The sequence below is a fragment of the Barbatula barbatula genome (assembly GCF_947034865.1).
Source record: "Barbatula barbatula genome assembly, chromosome: 24".
In the NCBI taxonomy this organism is placed as follows: domain Eukaryota; kingdom Metazoa; phylum Chordata; class Actinopteri; order Cypriniformes; family Nemacheilidae; genus Barbatula; species Barbatula barbatula.
The window spans coordinates 12019118-12041297 of NC_136787.1; the positions used below are offsets into that span (position 1 = coordinate 12019118).

Genomic DNA, 22180 nt, shown 5'->3' on the forward strand with positions numbered 1-22180 from the left:
TCCGGTGTTATCTGTGTTATTGTTGCTGTCTTCACGCCGCTATGTGGGAGTAAAAATAGACCGCAGTGTTTCACATCATCATCACAGAACTGAACCACAACATTGCCTAACTATGGGATCTCAAAGAAGACTCACCTCACTCACAATGGCTCTTATAATTCCCTGTTTACTCTGCTTGATGTGTGTTAGTGACGTTTGTCGAGGTGAAAACACAGAAATGGTAAATGTGGTAACAGAGAGGAAAGCGGAGGAGAGCCACAGACAGGACAGCGCTGATCTGCTCATATTCATCATGTTACTGACGCTCACTATCCTCACCATTTGGTTATTTAAACACCGTCGCTTCAGGTTTCTTCATGAGACGGGGTTGGCCATGATCTATGGTGAGAATCGTGTAATCATATGTAGTGCATTTAATGTCAATTTTATATAAATGTGTTGTGTTTATTTGTGAAGACATTTCACATAACGTTACTGTGAAATCATAGTGTCAAAATAAATATGCTCGCATTGCATTCAACTTCTACGCAATTACTTTTTAATAGTCTACAAGCAATACTTTTTATACTATTTATTGCATTTGATAAATAGTTGTGAGTGTATGGTTTGTTGTAAGTAATGTGCATTGTAATTTCCATTGCAAAAACATTATTAACCATCAGCTGTGCATTGTTTACCATTGCAGTATAACCATTACAAAATCATATGCATAGGGGTTTTATTCTTATACAATGTAATTGTGTTTTATTGGTTACCATCTACCAGGTAACATCCCACCAACAAATTATCAGCAGAGACCATTAGTTTTCATTAAAACCAATACAATTTCCATTTAACCATCTACAATAGGATTTATATTTGTACCGAATATATTATTCTACTATTACATAATGTTTTAAAAAAATAACGCTGCTTAATAATATTACCCATCTTCTCTAGGATTGCTTATGGGTGTGATTCTGCGCTTTGGAGTCCATTCGCCACAAGATGTCAATAATGTTACCTTGACATGTGCGGTAAACAGCAGCCCCACCACACTACTGGTGAACGTAAGCGGCCGTTTCTATGAGTACAGTCTGAAAGGAGAGTTCAGAGACAGCAAGGGTCACGACGTGCCCAATGCAGAGATGCTCAGGAAGGTATAGCGGACAGATCATGATATTCTGTCAAATACGAACAATCATTCTACTCATTCTTATCTTGCTGTTGAACGAAGATTTACTTTCTAAATGCGTCTTCTGAACCCATTTTGTTATTGTATTTGTAAATCTGGTTTAGGTCACTTTTGATCCTGAGGTTTTCTTCAACATTTTACTTCCACCAATCATCTTTCATGCAGGTTACAGTCTCAAACGAGTAAGAAAATGATTACAACCATGCATATTTTATTTAAAGTAACAATGTAAATGTAAAATATATATTTATAAATAATATGAACAATGTCTCTTATCGATCACTCATATAACTGTTTACAATTACATTTTAGTAACACTGTTTTTTGTTGTAACTGTCAGAGACATTTTTTTCAGAAATCTGGGGTCTATCCTCTCCTATGCCTTTGTGGGCACAGTGGTATCATGTTTTGTTACAGGGTAAGTGAGTATTTTTATCAGACAGAAGCATTTGACATTAAAAGCACTGCTTCTTATTCACTGTTATGTCCTCTATGCAGGTTGGTGATGTACGGCTGTGTGGTGTTTATGAAAGTCATTGGCCAGCTTGGAGGAGATTTCTTCTTCACTGACTGTCTTTTCTTTGGTGCTATTGTATCTGCTACAGACCCAAGTATTTATTTACTTATTTATTTTTTAAATTATGTTTTATTTATATCGGTTTACTACAAACTGTTTGTGTAATATTTTAGTGATCATACAATAATACCATTTGTTATAGTAGCTGAAGTTAATCCGTTTCGGGGCCTGTCTTGTTATAAAAAACTGAAGTGAAGGTAACACTAGTATGATTTATTTGTAAATTCATGTCAAGCATTTTTGATAACTTTTAGTAACCGTTCTGGCCATTTTCAATGAGCTGAAGGTTGATGTGGATCTCTATGCACTGATGTTTGGAGAGAGTGTTCTCAATGATGCAATAGCTATAATCTTGTCCTCGTAAGTGCATTTACACTTGTTTTCTTTGCGTTGTAAGCTTGTTCAGTCAAAATAAACCCTATTCTATCCTTTCTCTCCTCTTTAAAGTTCAATAGGGGCATACCAGCCCGAGGGAGACAATCAGCATACGTTTGACGGCAGTGCCCTCCTCAAATCACTAGGGGTCTTTCTGGGTGTTTTTAGTGGGTCTTTTGCGATGGGGGCTGCGACTGGAGTCATGACAGCTCTGGTATCTATATACACATACGTTTTACGTAAACTTACTGCTTGGTTAAGCCATAGCAATATTCTTAACTGGGAGATGATCTGTAAATCTGTGCTGTTGCTCAGGTCACCAAGTTCACCAAGCTGAGAGATTTTCCCTTGCTGGAAACCGCTCTTTTCTTCCTCATGTCCTGGAGTACTTTCTTATTGGCTGAGGCCTGTGGTTTCACAGGTAACCGCTGATAACGTAACGAAAACATTAATAATGTTGGTCAGATTTTTTCTTTTTCATGTCATTTCTAGCCTCGGCACTGTTTCTGTTTGTCTTTTGTTTGTAGGGGTGGTGGCAGTGCTGTTCTGTGGCATTACTCAGGCTCACTATACATACAACAACCTTTCAGACGATTCAAAAAGCCGAACCAAACAGGTAACACACGTTACCAATTCGCCCTCATTCGCTACTGAGAAAACGGCTGTTTACATTTACTATATGTAATGCGTCATGTCTAAACAATGCTCTGTTTGTTTTGTTTTTGTTGAAGATTTGTATACTGATTGAATTCTTTGTTTCCCCAAACAGCTCTTTGAGGTGTTAAATTTCCTGGCTGAAAACTTCATCTTCTCATACATGGGCTTGACACTTTTTTCCTTCCAGCACCATGTGTTTAATCCCTGCTTCATTATAGGTGCATTTGTATCCTTTTGAAGTTTGACTGCATGGGTGTGAGTTTGTGTCTGTACAAAGGAACTGTGTATAGGTAAACGTTTAATAATTCTCCTTGACCTTGGGCTTCATTTCTAGCTGGCCATATTTCTTGGCAGGGCAGCCAATATCTACCCCATTTCTTTTCTGGTAAATCTTGGCCGCAAGAACAAAATCGCAGCCAATTTCCAACACGTCATGATGTTTTCGGGTAACTACCAGACACATTTAAAACGTCCAATATACAACCTTTCTACATAGCAGATTTACCTTTTTTTTCATGCAATGTGCCAACTTCTTTATGACGTCCCTCTCAGGCCTTCGAGGGGCAATGACCTTTGCCCTATCTATTAGGGACACAGCGACATATGCCAGGCAGATGATGTTCTCCACCACACTACTCATAGTTTTCTTCACTGTGTGGATTTGTGGAGGCGGAACAACTCCTATGCTGTCACTTATGCATATTCCGTGAGCATTCGATTTTGATCCATTGGTTTCACTTACAGATACGTCTTTTCTAAAAGATTGAATGTACTTATACTGTTGATTTATTCTTTATAATCAGGGTGGGAGTGGACACAGATCAAGACAATGCAGTATGTGCTCCACAAGCTAACATTACCAAAAATGTTGTTTAACTTGTAAATATTTATTGTCCAAATATTATCCGTAAGGGTGGTTTTACAGACATGAACTCACTCTCTCGCTCTCCCCTTCATAATTACTTTGCTCATATAGACTACAGCACCGGATGGGGTACAAAGAAGCACCAAGCATGAGAACGCATGGCCATTCAGACTGTGGTACACATTTGACCACAAGTATCCTTTGTTTTGCCGTTTTTAATTTTCTTGTAAACAAAACATTAATTATTATTTTGTTTAACTTTACGTAATATATCAATTTGACCATAACAATTTTCTCCTGAGTATTTTGGGATGTCAATTTTTTTAACTTTACATTTAACAGCAGAGGATGTCACAATCAGATTAAAAAGATGAAAAGTACTAAACAGGGATCGGCTAGTTGTTTTATAGCTTACCAAAACCTACTTACTTCATTGTTTGTTCCTTAACAAACTGGTGCAGTTATTTAAAGCCCATTCTCACTCACAGTGAACCCCCACTGATCTCCACTCTGCCAGCCTGCTGTGGTCCAATCGCACGCTGTCTGACAAGCTCACAGGCCTATGAGGTAATCCACAAACATAAACACTGTTACTTTTATGGGTGAGCTATAGTTTTACTTAAAGAAGTGTGCTATTTACTAATAACTCATTCATTGCTATCCATCTGTGACGTCGGTTTAAAGTCAACCTGGAAGGCTTATTCAGCACGATTTGCAATGTGTACAATATTTTATGTTAATACCAAACATATTGATACCAAAAATAGTATAACAGGTAAACTACAGCCTTATTTTACTCAAAATACTGACTTTAAAAAACAAAAATGTATTACCACATGACATTTCTGAGGGTAACCTACAGTGTGGTTCGGTACTGCCATTATATTCTTATCAGATAGTTTATTCAGAATCTTTTTCCTACTGTGTATGCATTTTTGGAGCAGAATGTAGGTCGACTGCATGATGAGGACACAGAACTGATCCTAAATGATGGAGGAGGTTCGATGTATGGGGACATGACAGTCAGCACTGATGCCCACGGTGTACCCACCACCTCCTCGAATCAGGCCGGCCTGTATTCACTAGCAGGAACCTCCGATGATCCCCTCGACAGGGAGCTTGCATTCGGGGGCACCCGTCTGGTCCTTCCCACAGAAGACCCGCAAGACCCTCTGACATCTTTCCCTCCTCCGCCGCCATCCCCGCCTCTGGCTGACCCCCTGCGCAACAGAGTCTGAGTCCACATTCTCCAGTCTGAGCTGCTAACTTCTTGCCTTTAATTTGGCACTTTATTTAACAAATGCTATTTATGCTTTTATTGGTTTATTTATTATTTTGAGCCTTATATGTATATTTGTTTATTTGTGTGGTAGACACTGTTGTCCTTTGATTGTGGTAACTAATCATTTTGTTTTCTTGATTAAAAAAATTATACTATAAAAAAATTATAATAAGTAAATAAATAAATTGCCAGGTTGAGAAAAATGTTCCACAAAAGATTCAAAAGAAATTTTGTAGTGACTTTCTCAGAATCTTATCTGAATACATTCATTGTGAATATGTTACTTGGTTTGACAATGTCAAAGTAATACATTACATGTAGATCCGTGTGGGTAGACCTATGAATAAGTGCCTATGGCCTGTTTCCTGGTGTTTGTACTGTGACTAATCTGACTAATCATTACCTCACTAATATTTAGTTATGAAACGAGATTTCATAAGAGAAAGTGACTCATTTAAAGTGTTAAAGATTTCTTGATGTACCACAGCATTGCGTCTCTATTAAATAAGATTTGATGTACTTCTTAAACCAGGGCACTCATTTTGTCAAACATTTCTTTAATTAAAATCATTGCACCATTTCCGGTACGAAGTTAACTTCCGGTCTGTTTTTTACAATGTAACATTTTATTTTATTTGATATTAAATGTATATAATTAATAATTCATATTAATATTTTATTGTATATTAATTGTATTAAACTTTTACAGCCAGGTGTCTTTGTGATCATGGTTAATTTATGTTTTTGCTTTAGGTTGAACATCAGTTACTCACGATGCTAATGTTAAGACCATGTGCTTTAAGGACCCTGATGAAGGACAAGTTCACCTGAATTACAAGCATGAATCACAAATTACCATCAACATTTATTTCTGTCAGGACCACTGTCGTAAACAATAGCAATATTTAAGTTTGGCGGAAATATACTGTTCTGGGCAAACTCTCTGCATGCAGTCTTGCAGGGGGGGGGGGGCGCAGGAATACATGACATCCCACTTTGATCCAGAATAGTTTATGATGCGTAACAGGAATAAATTAGAATGAACCGACAGATACAGGCAGATATGGTGGATATGGGGATGGAGGTGGGTTTTGAGTGCGGCACGACTAAGCAGCTGATTATAAGATACAAGGATATATATCAAATAGTTATCCCCATTTTTCTTGTAAATGTGTTGTCTTGTTCTGTGATTTTGTAGATTTTTGTATTTCAAAAACAAACTATAAAAAATAGATTTTGTTGAAATTTTCTGGCAGCTATAGATAATAAACTGTAAAATAACCTGTTTTCCCTGTAAAATGACACTTTCCCCCTGTTTTTCTTGTAAATTTGCAGTCTTTTCTGTAATTTTACGTTTTTTACCCTGTTTAAAAAAATACTGTAAAAACATTCATATTTAGTTACTTGGTAAATCTGTAAGTTTTGTATTACAGTGTACACTTGATAACCAAATCTAAATGTTAAAAAAACATCTATAAGATTTAATTACATGTGTAAGATTAAATGCGGAACAAAGAAGAAGATATTTTGAGGAATGTTCTCCCATTCACTTGCATTGGTTACAATAGAAGTCAATGGGGGTCTGTGCTGTTCTGTTACCAACCTATTATCTTCTTTTGTGTTCTGCAGAAGAAAGTCATGTTTGAAATGACAAGAGGGTGAGTAAATGATGACAACATTTTCATTTTGAAAGTGTGGTATATTTTGTCCAAATTCATTTAACAATCTCGTAAAATCTCAGTTGTGTGTCTTAAATGTGTTTAACCACTAGATGGCTTTATCGTACCGTTACTCATCGTAATAAGTTTTCCTCTGTACTTCACCAATTATCCAGTTATTGGACTACAATGTGTCTGTTTTTCTAATAACAATTAAGAAATAAAGTAAATACGTCAGAATTTACCATCTCTGTGATTTAGCTCGATATTCGTAATTTCGACAAATTATTTGAGAATCCTACTATAGCGCGAAGGTTCTGAATATAGGCAGAACCTCCTTCACTGGGACGTATAAACTTCAGGGTTATCTATTAATTATCTATAAATTAATATTTATGATTTAGTCTTTGCCATTGGAATTACAGAACGACGTTGCCATGGCCGAATGTATATTTATGAGCCGAGACTTCGCGATAGTAGAGTTCGCGTCGATTAGTGTAGTGAGACTGCCCACCACCGCAAGAACAAGCCAAGCGCAGAGAAGATACTTCTGTGGACGACACACATCAGAGCTGTCTATCCCATAGAGAGGTAAGTTTGCGTTTTTTAACTGTAGCAGTCGAGTCTCTGTTAATTCTTCAGGGTTCGTTTATTTATCAAAACGGTACCCAGCTTTACGTTTTTAATAAGACTCATTTATCAAAGTTTGCGCATTTGCGCAACCCTAGCTTACCTGCTTACCCAAATTTACTGCATTTTAAATTAAACACAACAAAGGGTAGAACATGCGCAATGGTTGTGATTTGTGAAATAATCAATATTTAAAAAAAGTGTATAGGCAGAGTATTTGACATACTTTGAATCTTTAAGTGTTGCATATCAACATGCATTAATTTGCCATAAGATTTTCGCTATCCCTTATATGAATAAAAAATAATGTTTGTGTAAATTGAGCATGCATTTAATAGTAGGTGTAGGCTACATAAAAAATAATCAATATAGCCTACTTGTACAGGTAATGTTCTGTAACAGTGAGTATCAAATACTACATAAAGTAGGCTACATTAACGTTTAAGTTTAGGACGGGGCGTTGGCTTAGAAATGTTCTGCATGCTTAAGACTGGAAATCTGAAATCTGGTTCTTGTTAAAGAGTTTTAACTCCAGAAAAGTTTAACACGTGGACTTATGAGGTGAGACACTGCTGGACAGTTCATGTCTGAATTATGCACACAGTGAAATTCATCCCACGAGACTGAGAAAAAATCTGAATCTTTGATGTCCTTAACTCTATCTTTAACTGTTGCACATTCAGAGGAAAGAAAGAACACACAGGAAACCATTATCGTACCATCTCTGGCATGCTTTATTTAGCTTTCGTACCCATTTTTTCATTTAAGCAATTTTAGTTGGCTGGAGGCAATCTGGCGTTACACACCTCAAATCCAGTGCATATAAAATACCAAAAGATATGTTTAAATTACAAATTATACACTATTCACATAATAATACAGAACATTCATTGCTAAAACGAAAATAGGAACCAAACACTGTGTGCGCTACTTAATAACTAAAGACAAGTAATGTATTATAAGAGCACATGAACATGTGCCATGTGACCCACGACTGATTATGAATCATGGCTTTAGCTCAACCTTACTTTTTTTGGAACAGCAGAAGATATCCTGTATCCTGAAAATATTTGACTCAAAAGATCTCACCGTTCTCACATCTAGTTCATGCAGACCCTATTTTCTGTCTGGATGTATCCACTATATTCCAAGTCATTGCTATGGGGACCTGTAAAGCATTTGTTGTTCCATTATTTTGAAATGAAAAATGGTTTATTTCCTCCCCTTGCTTGCTTGTTGGGGCCTTTTAAAGAGCATATGTGGAAACATTTATGTAAGGACTCGATGGATTTGTACTCTCTGTTTTTTAAGCTCACTGTTTTCTTCCAATAGGATTAGATAAGTATGTACCTGTATGTAATAGCAGATTTTTACCAGCCGAACTGATAGTGTTGGTTTATCCCACAATCAATATACTGCCCACTATATATTTATTGTAGAAAGTTGGAGCATGTCTTTAGTTTGGTTATTAAGGGATAATTTATAATAGCCTACCACTAAATAAACTCTGGCAGGGTGATCAGGACTCACAGAGGAGAGACATTAAACTTTCACATGGTTGCCAATGTCAATTATACACTTTAATGATCATTATACAAAATGCCTGACCGCTGAATTACAACAATCCCTATTTTTTTAATGCCAGGGCCCTTAAAGTAAGCCAATCATAAATTATGAATTTTTCTGAATTATTGTATGGTGGCCTAAAAAATTTGCCTCTTATTAACCCCATCAGCCTAAAGAGGGACAGTAGTCTTGTTTGCGTTTCCGCTTAGTTAAAGTGTATTTAGGAGCATAGATCAAGAGCACTAGGGTTACACCGCTGGCTGCCGTCTCGCCTGTTCCTCTTACCGCTGTTTCATGGGCTTCCTGTTTCCAAGCCTTCACCACATTCTTCTGCAAGTATATCATGCCAACCCGTCGCTCTGCCAAGACCCCCTCAATTTTCCCAGCTGTAAAACAGAGCCGATTCCATTACAAAACCCATTTCAGATTAACTAAATTGGGTGCTAATCAGGACCATTTGTGCCCTTGTCCGTGCAAAAAACGCACCACCTCCAACAGATGCCTCTCTGTTTGAGTTACAGCGTAGGGAGTGCGTCTGCCAGAGAAGCGGTCTCGTGTGCGTGTGGTTTTTTGGAGAATGCAGTAATCATCGTGAATGCCATGTTTTGAGCTAACCAGGAGGTGATGTCATAGCCAACTTCTAATTTGGTCTCCAACAATATAAGCGGCAGCCACACCCTTTTATGAGTCTATAAGAAATAGAAAAGAGAAAAACACGTCGAGTGCACGCAAATGGTATGATTATGCTCCACAGCTCTCAAGTTCCCTCATATCACATCAGCCAGCGGTTCCAAGAACAGTGTGACCGTTCCATTTCTTCCCTCCAGTTTGCTTTGGCTGCTATGCTTGGCCAACTGTGTTCCAGATGCTGGTGCATGAGGTCATCCTGAAATCAGATGCCTCAGTCTCAACAGTCTGCCATCTCCCTGGAGATAGTATTAAATATTTGACTCAAACAGGGGGACATGGTCTGCTTACCATTACATCAGCGTCTGTAACAATGACCTCTTCACACCTCTCGCTGAACTTCAGAACGGAGATTCTTAATGCTAAATCATTGTGTAAAAGTAAAGTTCCTGTTGTTATATCCTGATCTCATTTCTCCCCATCGTTTCCTGTTCTCCCTTGATGGCTTATAACAAAATCAAAATTGTAAGAAGCAGTTATGTTGGATTGGAAAAATGGAAGCTGTTGGAGTTAACATGCTGTTAGAAATGAGCTCAGATGTGATCGCTAAATGTCTCCCCGGTCTGCCATTAAAGTTAACTGACCAGGAAACACGGAACTGAATGGTTTACAGCGTCTCCAAAATGACGGGAAAAGCAACACAGTTTTTGCCAATGGTTTCATCTTATCGCCTGCCCTTGTTTTAAATAATAAAAAGAGCACTTTTAATTGTCTAAAACAGTGGTTCAAAAAACTTTTTCGCCGTAAGGTCCCCTTTGTGTAGGGTGCATCACTTTGCGGCCCCCCTAATAAATACTTAAATTATTGAGCTTAGAAATTTAATTTAAACCAAAAACATATTCAGTTATACAATGCTGGAACATCAACTATTTTGGTGGGTGGGCTTATTTACTGATGTTTGTTTGCACAAAATGTATGATCAATTTCTTTCTGCAAAATCTGCAGCCGCCCAGATCCATCTTGGGGCCTGCGGCCCCCAGTTTGAGAACCACTGGTCTAAAACATACAAGGTTTGGTTTTATATGCTGTTAAAATAACCATTTGGTTGATAGAGGGAAGAAAGATTCCAAAAAAAAAGATGGGAATGGAGTCTCGGTTTTGGCAGTGGAGTTTAAAATCTGAGCAGATCTTATTTATGGACTTTACCAGCCAACTTGAGAGAAACTCTCTCTCTTTATTTAGCAGCAACTTAAAGAAAATCTTGTTCTCTACAAAAGTTTCAAATTGAATACTTTTGGACATACCAGCTCTCACAATAGAAAATGCTAGTTTAGCTTTACAAAGGAAACACGAGAAAAGAAAATGTATTAATTTTCTAAGGCTTTGTAGGCCATCAAAATATGAAACTGGAGTCTTGAGTTAGACATCAAAACACAGCTCGAAGGCAGATCTGCTCTCTACATAATTATTCTTTGGAAAAAATGATCTTGAAGTGAGAAGTTCCCTCTTTAAACATTGTCAAAGAACTGTTAACATTCCAGATCTCACCACATACATACCAGACATACTTCTGTATGTATACAGCCAGCCGACCCGATCAAATGTATACCCCCATGAAAAACAACCACACGCATTCACGTCACGCAAAGGTTTGTCTTTACACAGAGGTGTTCTCACTACAGTTCTCTTTATTTTTTGTGAAACCTCGGTACAAATAGATTTGTATTGAAAAAGTTTCTCTTCAGGTTTATCCAACATTATTCTAATAAAGTGATTTATTTAATATCTTATCTGTATAATAAATTGACGATTTGTTTGAGCCAGTTAAAAATACGTTTCTTAATTTAAACCATACATTCTTAATGATGTGATCTGGTAAGTAAGTATATAATCGAATATCCTATAACAAATCTATTTAAATATTTCCTGGACTTGCTTGCCACATCATTTAATTTAGGCACGAATGTTTGTATTAGATTTGCTGTTTCGTTAAACCTAACCGAGTTATTGCTGATTAGATTTATCATCTCGATGAATGAATGATCTTGTCGGTCCGTCTTAACTTGGTTTGCAGATGGAGTGTGCCCTCTATTTGATCCTGATAAGACAAGAACACAAGAAGCTCATGTGCTGTGTACCTCATGTTGCCTACGGTTACAAAACAACTAGCAATCTGACATTTCGGCCTCCTGATCTTTTCTTAGGGAAAGCGGAACAAACATTTTCTTATCAATAAATGACCTCACACCACAGTTTCCTGGGGAAACAATGAACATGATGAGTGCTACTTGTTGAAAAAAACAACATATGCTGGTTTGGTAGGTTTTAAAGCGTGGTAGCTGGTTTCTGTGGTTTAAGCTGGTCATGTGCTGGTTTCAGCTGGTCATGTGCTGGTTTCAGCTGGACATGTGCTGGTTTTTGGACCAGCTTAAACCAGCACCAGCTTAAACCAGCACAAACCAGCTACCATGCATCAAAATGTACCTAGCCAGCATATGCTGTTTTTTTCAACAGGGATGTTTGGGTGTGAGCATTCTGAGTTAATTTTGCTGAACAAAATCTATACATATATAACAGGTAATTTGTTCCATTGTTTAACAGTTTTATTTACAATGTTTTATTACTTTGTAAAGTTGACTTTGTACTGCTTCAGATGAGGGTGTGTTTAATGAACAAATGTAAATATGTATGTACTGTAAATGTAACGTTATGATGTCATTTTTATGATCTCTTTATAGCTGAGGGTGAGGTAACGGTTGCATGTATTTTTTACAGCTTCTCACGGTCACGCACCATGGCAGACTGTTCCAAGTGCTTTTACTGTCGTGAAGACCTCAGTGGAAAAAAGTTTGTGGAGAAGGACGAGAAGCAAGTGTGCGTGCGATGCTTCGACAAGTTCTGTGCCAACACCTGCGCTGAATGTCGACGGCACATCAGCACCGACTCCAAGGTAACGCCATGTGATTTTGTGAAATGTTTTTCCACGAGTGGTTAAGCGTTAAAATTAACACATTACACCTGCAAATACTGATTGTTTTCTAGATTTGCTGTTCTTGTGCCCTTTTGCGAGATATACAAGAAAGAAATGGGATTGCAGATTTGTTTTATTGTTTTAAAATGTCAATACTCACTTAACGAGAGTAAAAAAAACTGAATAGTTGATACTCTTTATTTCTCCAAGCTAATCTCTTTAAATTATTTACATTTACATTTAGTCATTTAGCAGACACTTTTATCCAAAGCGACTTACAGATGAGGAAACATTGGAAGCAATTATAACAACATAGGCAACAAAATACATAAGTGCATCAAACTAGTCCATTAAAGCTTAGCACAGTATTCAAAGCTAAGAATAGTGAGGTTAGTAAGTGTTTTTTTTATTTTTTTATTTTTTAAAGAAAGAAAGGGAAGAGAATTAGGAAAAAATCAATCAGCGACGTGTTGACAGAAGAGATGCGTTTTTAGGCGTTTTTTAAAGATGGCAACCGAGTCTGCTGATCTTGTAGCAGCTGGTAGATCATTCCACCAATCTGGAACAGATCCGGAGAAGGTTCGGGAGAGTGACTTTTTTCCTTTTTGGGATGGTACCATTAGTCGTTTTTCCTTTGCAGACCGCAGTGATCTGGCAGGAACATAGATCTGTATTAGCGAGTGGAGATACGATGGTGCAGAACCAGTGTTGGTCTTGTAGGCCAGGAGCATAGCTTTGAACTTTATGCGGGCGGCAACAGGGAGCCAGTGTAACCTGATGAAGAGCGGAGTTACATGCGCTCTCTTCGGTTTATTGAAGACCACTCTTGCCGCCGCATTCTGGATCATCTGGAGAGGTTTGATTGTGCAAGCAGGAAGTCCAGCCAGAAGCGCATTGCAATAATCCAGTTTGGACAGAACAAGAGCCTGGACTAGGACTTGCGTAGAGTGCTCCGATAGGAAAGGTTCTAATTTTCCTAATGTTGTAGAGGATGAATCTACAGGACCGGGTGGTGCTGGCAACATGACTTGTGAAGTTAAGCTGATCATCGATTACCACTCCCAAGTTTCTGGCTGTGCTGGACGGTGTAATCTTTGATGAGCCTAGTTGAATGGCAAGGTTGTGGTGAATCTTTGGGTTGGCTGGGATCACAAGCAGTTCCGTTTTTGCAAGGTTTAGCTGCAGGTGATGATCCTTCATCCAAAGCGAGATGTCACTCAGGCATGCCGCGATGCGAGCAGCAACCGTCGGATCGTCCGGTTGAAATGACAAGTAGAGTTGTGTGTCGTCGGCATAGCAGTGATAGGAGAAGCCATGCTTCTGAATGACCGAGCCGAGGGATGTCATTCAGCCGAGCCGAAGAGTAGCGGTCCAAGCACTGAGCCCTGTGGCACCCCCGTGTTGAGCTGTTGGACGCGGAGACCTCATCTTTCCAGGATACTCTGAATGACCTACCCGAGAGGTAGGACTCAAACCATTGCAACGCCATTCCAGAGACACCCATAGCACTGAGAGAAGCCAGGAGGATGTGATGATTGACAGTGTCAAAGGCCGCAGACAGATCCAGTAGGATGAGCACAGTGATAGGAGAAGCCATGCTTCTGAATGACCGAGCCGAGGGATGTCATGTAAATGGAAAAGAGTAGCGGGCAGTACATCCGATAACCAGGGAGCTGACGGGGATGCACGGGCTGGTCCAGATGCAAGAGGGCATAGGTTGTCCAAGCAGGATGAAAGCGTGGAACACAGAGTGTCTGTGGCATTGTCTGTATTCTAAAGAGAGAGCTCATCAGAGGAGGGGAGTGCAGAGAAGACAGCAGAGGAAAAACAGGATGGAGGGAGAGACCGCAGGTTGCGCCGGAAGGTGACCATCGGTAAGACATCTGCGATATCCGGACCAGTGAGGTCGAGGGTGACGAAGAAGTGATCTGACGTGTGCAGCGGGGTGACCTGAGAGTGATGAGTGGAGCAGTACCTTGTGAAGATCAGATCTAGATGGTTTCCAGACTTGTGGGTTGCTGATGTGGAAACCTGCTCGAGGAGAAATGATGCGGTCAGGTTGACGAAGTCAGCAGCCTGTGGTTTTCCAATGTGGATGTTGAAGTCACCTAGTACCACCAGGGGGGTTCCATCCTCAGGGAAGGATGAAAGAAGCACATCCAGCTCCTCCAAGAAATGTCCAAGCTGACCTGGGGGACGATATATAACTACAAAATGACTTTTAACAGGGTGGGTGATAGTAACAGCATGAAGTTGGAAGGAGCTGTTGTCACACATGGGTGTTAGCTGATTGAATTTCCAGTCTTTGGGGATGAGTAGACTGGTGCCTCCACCCCTTCCTGTGATGCGAGGGCTGTGGGAGAAAGTGTAGTTATGGGAGAGGGCAGCGGGAGTGGCAGAGTCCTCTGGTTTGATCCATGTTTCTGTGAGTGCTACGATGGAAAGACCAGAATGTTTAACAAAAGCTGTAATGAAATCAGCTTTATTCACAGCAGATTGGCCGTTCCACAATCCTATATTATATTTACATACGTATCATTTATGTGATATTAAAAAGGAAATGCTACTAGAGTATGTGATATAAAGGCTTGCAATTGGGTCAAAATCTATCTAAACTCTATAGTAAGGTATTGATATCACAGTATGATTGCTTTAACATACACAATAGTTTCACTTATATTAAATGCTTACAACCATAATTCATGATATTATCTATTATAAAAGGCTATTCTGGTTTTGTGTTGTAATATCAAAAACTGTCTGGAAACATTAAAAACATTGAAATATCATGCAAAACTGCTATGGAAACAAAAAAGAAAAGAAGGGCTTTACAAATAAATGTGAATTAAACTGAATTGATAGTATTCATTTTATACTTAGAAATCATATTTGCTTCTGCAATATTTGTCATCTCAGGAGGTTCACCATAAGGGACGTTACTGGCACTCGGATTGTTTCAGATGTGCCAAGTGCTATAAGAACCTGGCCAAGGAGTCTTTCGGCAGCAAGAATGACAGGATCCTGTGTGGGACGTGTAGCTCACGCGAGGATGCCCCTCGCTGCCACGGCTGCTACAAGCCCATACTGGCAGGTACAGGATGAGAGTCTTTAAGTTGTGAGGAATTTTGGGCAACGATTGAAGCCAGTTTACGTGCTGATAACTTTCAATTTGTAAAGTATGCCTGATAATACCTGATACTTCATTTGTACGTGTAAAATGTTGATGTCTAATAGACTGTGTGACTCATGTGTTTGATAAAGGCACTGAGAGTGTGGAATACAATGGAAACTCATGGCACGATGAGTGTTTCACGTGCTATCAGTGTCAGAAGCCGATTAGCTCCAAAACCTTCCATACGAAAAACAACAACGTCTACTGCAACCCCTGCCATGAGAAGAAGTTTGCTAAGCAGTGTGCATGCTGCAAGAAGGTGAGAGACTGCCCACTAAAACAGATGGTTTGTTGTTTATTTTAACGTTAGAGGTTGTATTCAATTCTATAAATGCAAAACATGTAATCTCCCTAACATGAAAATGAATGAAAAATGAAATTATTATAATTTACTCACCCTCATGTCAGCCAAGGTCATGGGTAATTGTTTCAGAGCTACAATCTGAACAGATATTTTAGACCTCTGTGCTTTAGTTGCTGTGTTACACACGCTGTCCAGAGGGGAGGGGAAAACTACCCCTAAATAAAAAGTAAAGTTTTGATCCTTTGTTTTTAGTGCTACGTATATCTTAATAAATAATGGCCTTGTCACGAATTGACTTGTGGATTATGGTTTCCAAGAGTTCTGCTATTCTTTCTTCAGCCCATTACCACAGGAGGTGTGAATTACAAAGACCAGCCATGGCACTCGGAGTGCTTAGTGTGCTTCTCCTGCCGAAAACCTTTGTCTGGCACCCGATTCACTTCCCACGAGGAGAAAGTCTACTGCGTTGACTGTTACAAAAGCACTGTGGCCAAAAGGTGTAATGGCTGCCAAGATCCTATTACAGGTTTGAATGTACACTCACACACAGACAAATGTCTTCATTTTTAGGTCTTGCCAACCATTATTCTTTTAAAGTGCTGCACATTTTGAACTTAAGTGACAAATAAATCTACTTCTCATTCAACAGGATTTGGACAGGCTACCAATGTGGTGAACTACGAGGGTGGCACTTGGCACGATTACTGTTTTAACTGTAAGAAATGCTGTCTCAACCTGGCGAAAAAGCCCTTTGTATCTCACAATGGAGAAATGTACTGTTCTAACTGTTCCAAGAAACTGTAGCTCTCCAGGGAGACACAGGGAAATAAGATTACTTCAGAAAAAATATCAGCATTCATTCAAATTTGTACAAAAATCCCACAAAAAATGTATTGGAGTGTTAATGAAGGTGTCTGTTATGTTGGTTCTGGCTTCTTTATGGAGGGAGTTTTTCCCTGTTAAGAATGTTAAGTTTGCAAAGAGGCTTTAATGGGAAAACATATCCTGTCTCTTTCCAAAGGTCCATTTGTCTCAGGAAAGCATGTCAGATGTAGGATGAAAGATAACTATGTTCACTATGAAGAAAATTATTCATATGTACATCAGCAAAGATGATTTTTTGACATTTTCTTGTCAAATTAATTTGATAACCTTTAATTCTTTAATGACTTATAAACATGGCTGCACATTGTTTAGTACTCAGTGTTTTACTATTGTTTAGATATTGCTTCTTCATATGTAATACTTTTTTACTTTTACATCATTACTTTGTGTTTGTTGTATACCGCCCTAAGGATTTAGGGTCACTTGATGGAAATGTTTCTTGTGATCTTAATTAGAAAATATGCTTACAATTTTCGAAATATTTTTGTACACTTAAATATAATTCATTCAAATATAAGAATATACATATCCGTATACGTATACATATGTTTTTGTACTGAACATAAACTGAATAATTAACACAACCAATAAGGATCTAGAATACTGTCAACTCATCTCCTCAAGAAGCTGGTTCATAAAATATACCAAGAGAACATTTATACAATCCTCTATTCTTAGTCTGAATTGGGGTGTTAAATAAAGAATTGTAACCGAAAACTTGAACAGTAGGCTTTTTACGCTTCATAAAAAGTACTAAGCATTTCCATTGTACAGTGATTTACATAAATATGTGTTATTTTTTTATCCTCTCTGTAATTATAAACAAAATCAAATAAAGTTCGCTCTTTTATAAACTCATTTGATTCGCATGGCGTCTTTTCTTATACAACAGCGACATCTTGTGTTGGAAATAACACGAGTAACGTTTTCATCTTTCCCAACCAGATAATGGACACATTATATAAGCAAAGAATAATAGCTATTTTAAAATGCTTCAGAAAGAATAGATGCATGTATTTTTAAGTTTAGTCTAGATTTATTTCAGCTGTACTGTGTTTAACTTATACTGTTTGTAAAGGTGCTATTTTTCAAGCGATTTAAAGTCAAAATCTCACAACAAAAAGGACACCTGTTACCATTGAAAAAAGTTAAAATAATAAAAAGATGTTATGTTACCCTAGCAAAATGAATAAAATAAAGTAAATATAACTCAAAACTTAAAAAAAGCTTTGTTTTCTATAAGTTCATTAAATACTGCCAATGAAAGATATTAAGCTTAGAAAAGATGTGCTTTAAACTGCTATTGCATAAATCAGTATTAAAGTCACATGACTATGCATTTCAACTCCATGGACACTTCCCATCTCTCAAATTCATCAGAGGTGATTTGTCAATACACTCTCTTGTCATTGAGAACCTATAACCTAACGAACGATGAGCTTAATGAATAACTTATTGTGGCGAAAAGGGGAGGTTTTAAGATGAGCACTAGACCCCTGTCATGGTCAAACCTCTCATATCGACTTTATACATATATGTTCTTGTCTTGAAACGCAATGACCTTCATGGAATTGTGACGCTCCAGATACTGACACTGAATGTGGTGAGTAACTATTGTTTGATCAATTTTAATTCTTCTGTGATTGCTTTACAGTAAATAATTGTGCAGAGAGTATAGACACAAGTATGATGAAACATATAGAATATATGGTATTATTACAATTTAAATATAGCAAAATATAGCTTCAATAAGTTCATTTAAGGATTATAATCAAGCTTTCATGCCAAAGCCCTCTGTTTGCATTAGAGTTGAATACTTCTGTTTAACACGTTGTAAATCAGAATGGCCTGAGAAACTAGGACAAAATAAATGTACTGCTTCGTTTTTTTAAACTGTATGCAATATTTCATCGCTCAACTCTGTGACCCTTTTCACACAATATAATACTTTTTTCAGGTAAAGAATGGAAGAACTCAATAAACCGCTTCAAGCTTTAGCCATCTTCTTCTTTCTAAGCATAATAACATCGAAGGATGGAGGTATTCTTGAGCCAACATCATTTTTAATTCACTCTGCTTATACCAAAATACAAATTGCGCATAAGAAACTTTTTCTTGGTTGATAAATAAACCGTCTGTCCTATATTGTGAGACATTCTGTAGCAACAAAAATGAATATAAAGATAAAATCTTTCTTATGCAATGTTCTATTCAAATATATTAATAATATAAAATAATTATTATATAAAAATATACTATTAAATATAAAACATATATTATTAACAATTTGTTTTCAAATTCTTTTGCTGACACACCATAGGACGCATGGTACACTTTATGTCAACTATCCATTTGTTCATTATTGCATATATATATAGATTTAGCCTTGTTTTTGCGTCATTGAGTTGAATTTGTTACTTGTCAGACACTTTTTATGCCTCAGGTTCTGTGAAAGCTGACAGTTTGTGGGGCAAGGAGGTTGATTTCATCCAGAAAGATTGCAATTATTGGCTGTTGAGACCTGAGTCCTCCATCCCTCCTCTGGAGCAGTTCAGCCTGTGTCTCAATATAAAAAGGAAGATCAACAACTCAAACTGGACCGCATTTATGTACCTGAACCCTGATAAGACAGAGATAGAGATGGCCCTAAGAGGCCGTGGGTCAGAACTCAACATCTTGTTGTTTCGAAGGGTCTGGTCCACACCACCTGTAATAACCTTGGGAAACTGGCATTCAATCTGCCTTACCTGGTCCGGGTTCAAATTGGCGCCAGACCTCTATGTTAATGGAACAGTTGTGTCTTTGAGACTTACATCTAAACATCCTATGAACCCAAACTGCTGTAGGCTGGCCCCCAATGGCACTCTGACTTTAGCCATGGCTCACTATTTTGTCGAGGATGCGATGGTCTTTGAGACAAGCACTGAACTGAAAGGTAGTTTAAGTCTGTTTAGGTTGTGGGGAAGGGTACACACACATCAGCAAATATTGGATTTGGCCTGTACTGATGGGGATATACTGCACTGGGAGGCAAGAATTTGGAACAAAGGCCGGGACTGTGTGCCTGTGCAAGACCTTGCGTTACAGTGTGGTAAGAGATACACATTTACACACATGAATAGTACAGTACGCTATTGAATAGTCTGTTGCATTTTCAACAAGATAACATGCATTAATGGGACCCAAAAAGGAAATTCTGTCATCATTTACTCAACCTCTTGTCATTTCAAACCTTTCTTTTCAAGAGATACATTTTCTTCCACAAAACACAAAAGCAGATACTTTGAAGAATGTTGGTAACTGAACATCGGTGGTACCCATTCATTCTGTTCTATGGATGCAAAACCAATGCAAGTCAAAGGGTACCACCGTTGTTCGGTCAGAAATTCATGTAAGTTTGAAATGACAAGATTTTGGGTGAACTTTCCTTTGAAAGCAGAATATAACAGAAATTCTTTGATACAGTTTTGAATTGTCAAAAGTGATTAAAATGACATGAAATTGCTTGTATAGTTGCCTTTATAATTGCCTCTATATAGTTTTAACCGAATATTAAATCAGAACAAACATATTTCACTTTAAATTATGGTGGTCCTGTTTAGTTGAGCAAAACTAAAACAGAGTGGTTTATCGAAATGTATACTATAGGCATATTTTGTAATTTTATTGTACAATAAAACACTAAAAACACTAAACACTAAAAAACACACAATACTGTGTGTTATATTATAACAAATATAAATTAAAGTACAGTGCAAATTGGTCAATTAAATCATTTAATTGGAGAATATATAGGTACAGTATGTTTTCTCTTTTCTTTATTCACTTTCTTATATATTACAATTTCCTCATGTTCCAGTTTGGGGTTTTTATGAGGTTGAAGTTGCAATTATCATTCTTCGCAAAGATGGAAACAAAACAAACCACTATGATGCTCGGGATATTGCACATCAGTGGGTGAGATACAGTGTGTGATATGTACATTTTTATTGCTGTTACCAAGACAAATTACAAATAAATGTTTTCTCTTCTCCAAGCTGAGAGCTGTTTTGCCATCTCACATATATCTGCATAAAGTTTTTGTGTCTCCGTTAAGGTAAGATGGAACTTGTTTTGTGGTTCTAGATCAAAATTTGGTAACACTTTATAACAAGGTTGTATTTGTAAATGCATTAAGAAATGCAATACATGAACCCATTTTCCGCATTTATTAATCCTTGTTAATGTAACTACAAAGTTTGATTTTAAAATGTATTAGTAAACCCTGATATTTCCATGAAGATTAATAAATGTTGTAGAAGGATTGTTCATTGTAAGTTTATGTTAGCTAATGCATTAACTAATGTTAACAAATACAACCATATTGTAAAGTGTTACCCAAAATCTATTTGTTTCTAAATGCACATCGATTTTTTTCTGGCAAGAATCAAGTTTTTTTCTCATGTTCTCTGTACCGACAGCTCTCACAAGCGCTCCCGTAGAACTACAGAGGTACATCAGACATGTGATTTCAATGCAAGTTTTACAAAAAACATTCATTCAGAACACTAACATGATCCTTGTTTTTCATTCAGCAGGGCACAAAACATCTGTGGTCCACCCCTCCCGGAATCAGCCAGTGAGGATCTCTTCTTCATTTCTTTTCTAAATCTGAATTGTGCATTTTTTTCTAATTGCCTGAATACATTTCATGCATGGGTTGGGGTATACACTTACCAACCACACGCATTCATATAGCTTATACATTTTGCAATAAGCACCTGCAAATTGAATAGACAGAAGACTGCTAATGTCATCTTCATGTATCTTTATAGGTTTGTTTGTAAGGCTGATCTAAATGTGATTCCTAAAGCAGATGTTGGAAAAGTGCAGGATGAAGTGTCGGGCTTCTTGGAGACGGGTTACAGTAATAAATACTGCAATCTTTTCACAAACCCCGACTTCATCTTCATATACCCACTTGGTAAATCAACTAGAAAAAATGTGGATAGCAGGCAAAAATACACTACAGTTAAAAAATACATTTTGATTGTTAGATGATTGATGATTTGGGATCATTTGGCATTAAATGTCAAAAGAGAAATGTCTAGAAAAGCTGGTATGCACTCTTAAAAATATAGGTGCGTAAAAGGTTCTACAGAGCGATGCCATGGAAGAACCATATTTGGTTCCACAAAGAACCATTCAGTCAAAGGTTCTTAAAAGAGCCATATCTTTCCTCCTTTTCTGAAGAACCCTTTTCCTGCCACAAGGAACCTTTTTTGAAACAGAAAGGTTGTTCGGTTAAATGTTCTTTATGGAACCAAATGGTTCCATCAGAGAACCTTTTGAAGCACCTTTTTTAAGAGTGTTGAAATAAATACATGTGTATTTATCAAAAGTCATATACATTTGATGAACATTCAATTGCATTGCTAGTGTCATGATAAGCTAGGGA

The 22180-nt window shown here is 37.7% G+C and overlaps 2 protein-coding genes across 2 annotated transcripts; both read left to right on the plus strand.

Annotated features, from left to right (window-relative positions):
• Window positions 1-57: 57 nt before the first annotated feature.
• Window positions 58-5510, plus strand: slc9a6b (solute carrier family 9 member 6b). Its single transcript, XM_079449454.1, is given in 17 exon segments — window positions 58-383; window positions 940-1139; window positions 1279-1356; window positions 1515-1520; window positions 1522-1592; window positions 1673-1785; window positions 2006-2111; window positions 2199-2340; window positions 2442-2547; window positions 2654-2742; window positions 2896-3009; window positions 3118-3229; window positions 3336-3489; window positions 3587-3617; window positions 3760-3842; window positions 4110-4215; window positions 4593-5510. Coding segments are annotated over 17 exon segments (2076 nt in total). The 5' UTR covers window positions 58-112; the 3' UTR covers window positions 4887-5510.
• A 1610-nt stretch (window positions 5511-7120) lies between these two features.
• On the plus strand, window positions 7121-17600 carry fhl1b (four and a half LIM domains 1b). The gene is made up of 6 exons (XM_079449177.1): window positions 7121-7179; window positions 12187-12361; window positions 15299-15473; window positions 15644-15813; window positions 16198-16384; window positions 16508-17600. The coding sequence occupies exons 2-6, from the start codon at window positions 12206-12208 to the stop codon at window positions 16660-16662; spliced, it is 843 nt and encodes a 280-aa protein (XP_079305303.1). The 5' UTR covers window positions 7121-7179; window positions 12187-12205; the 3' UTR covers window positions 16663-17600.
• The last annotated feature ends 4580 nt before the right edge of the window (window positions 17601-22180 follow it).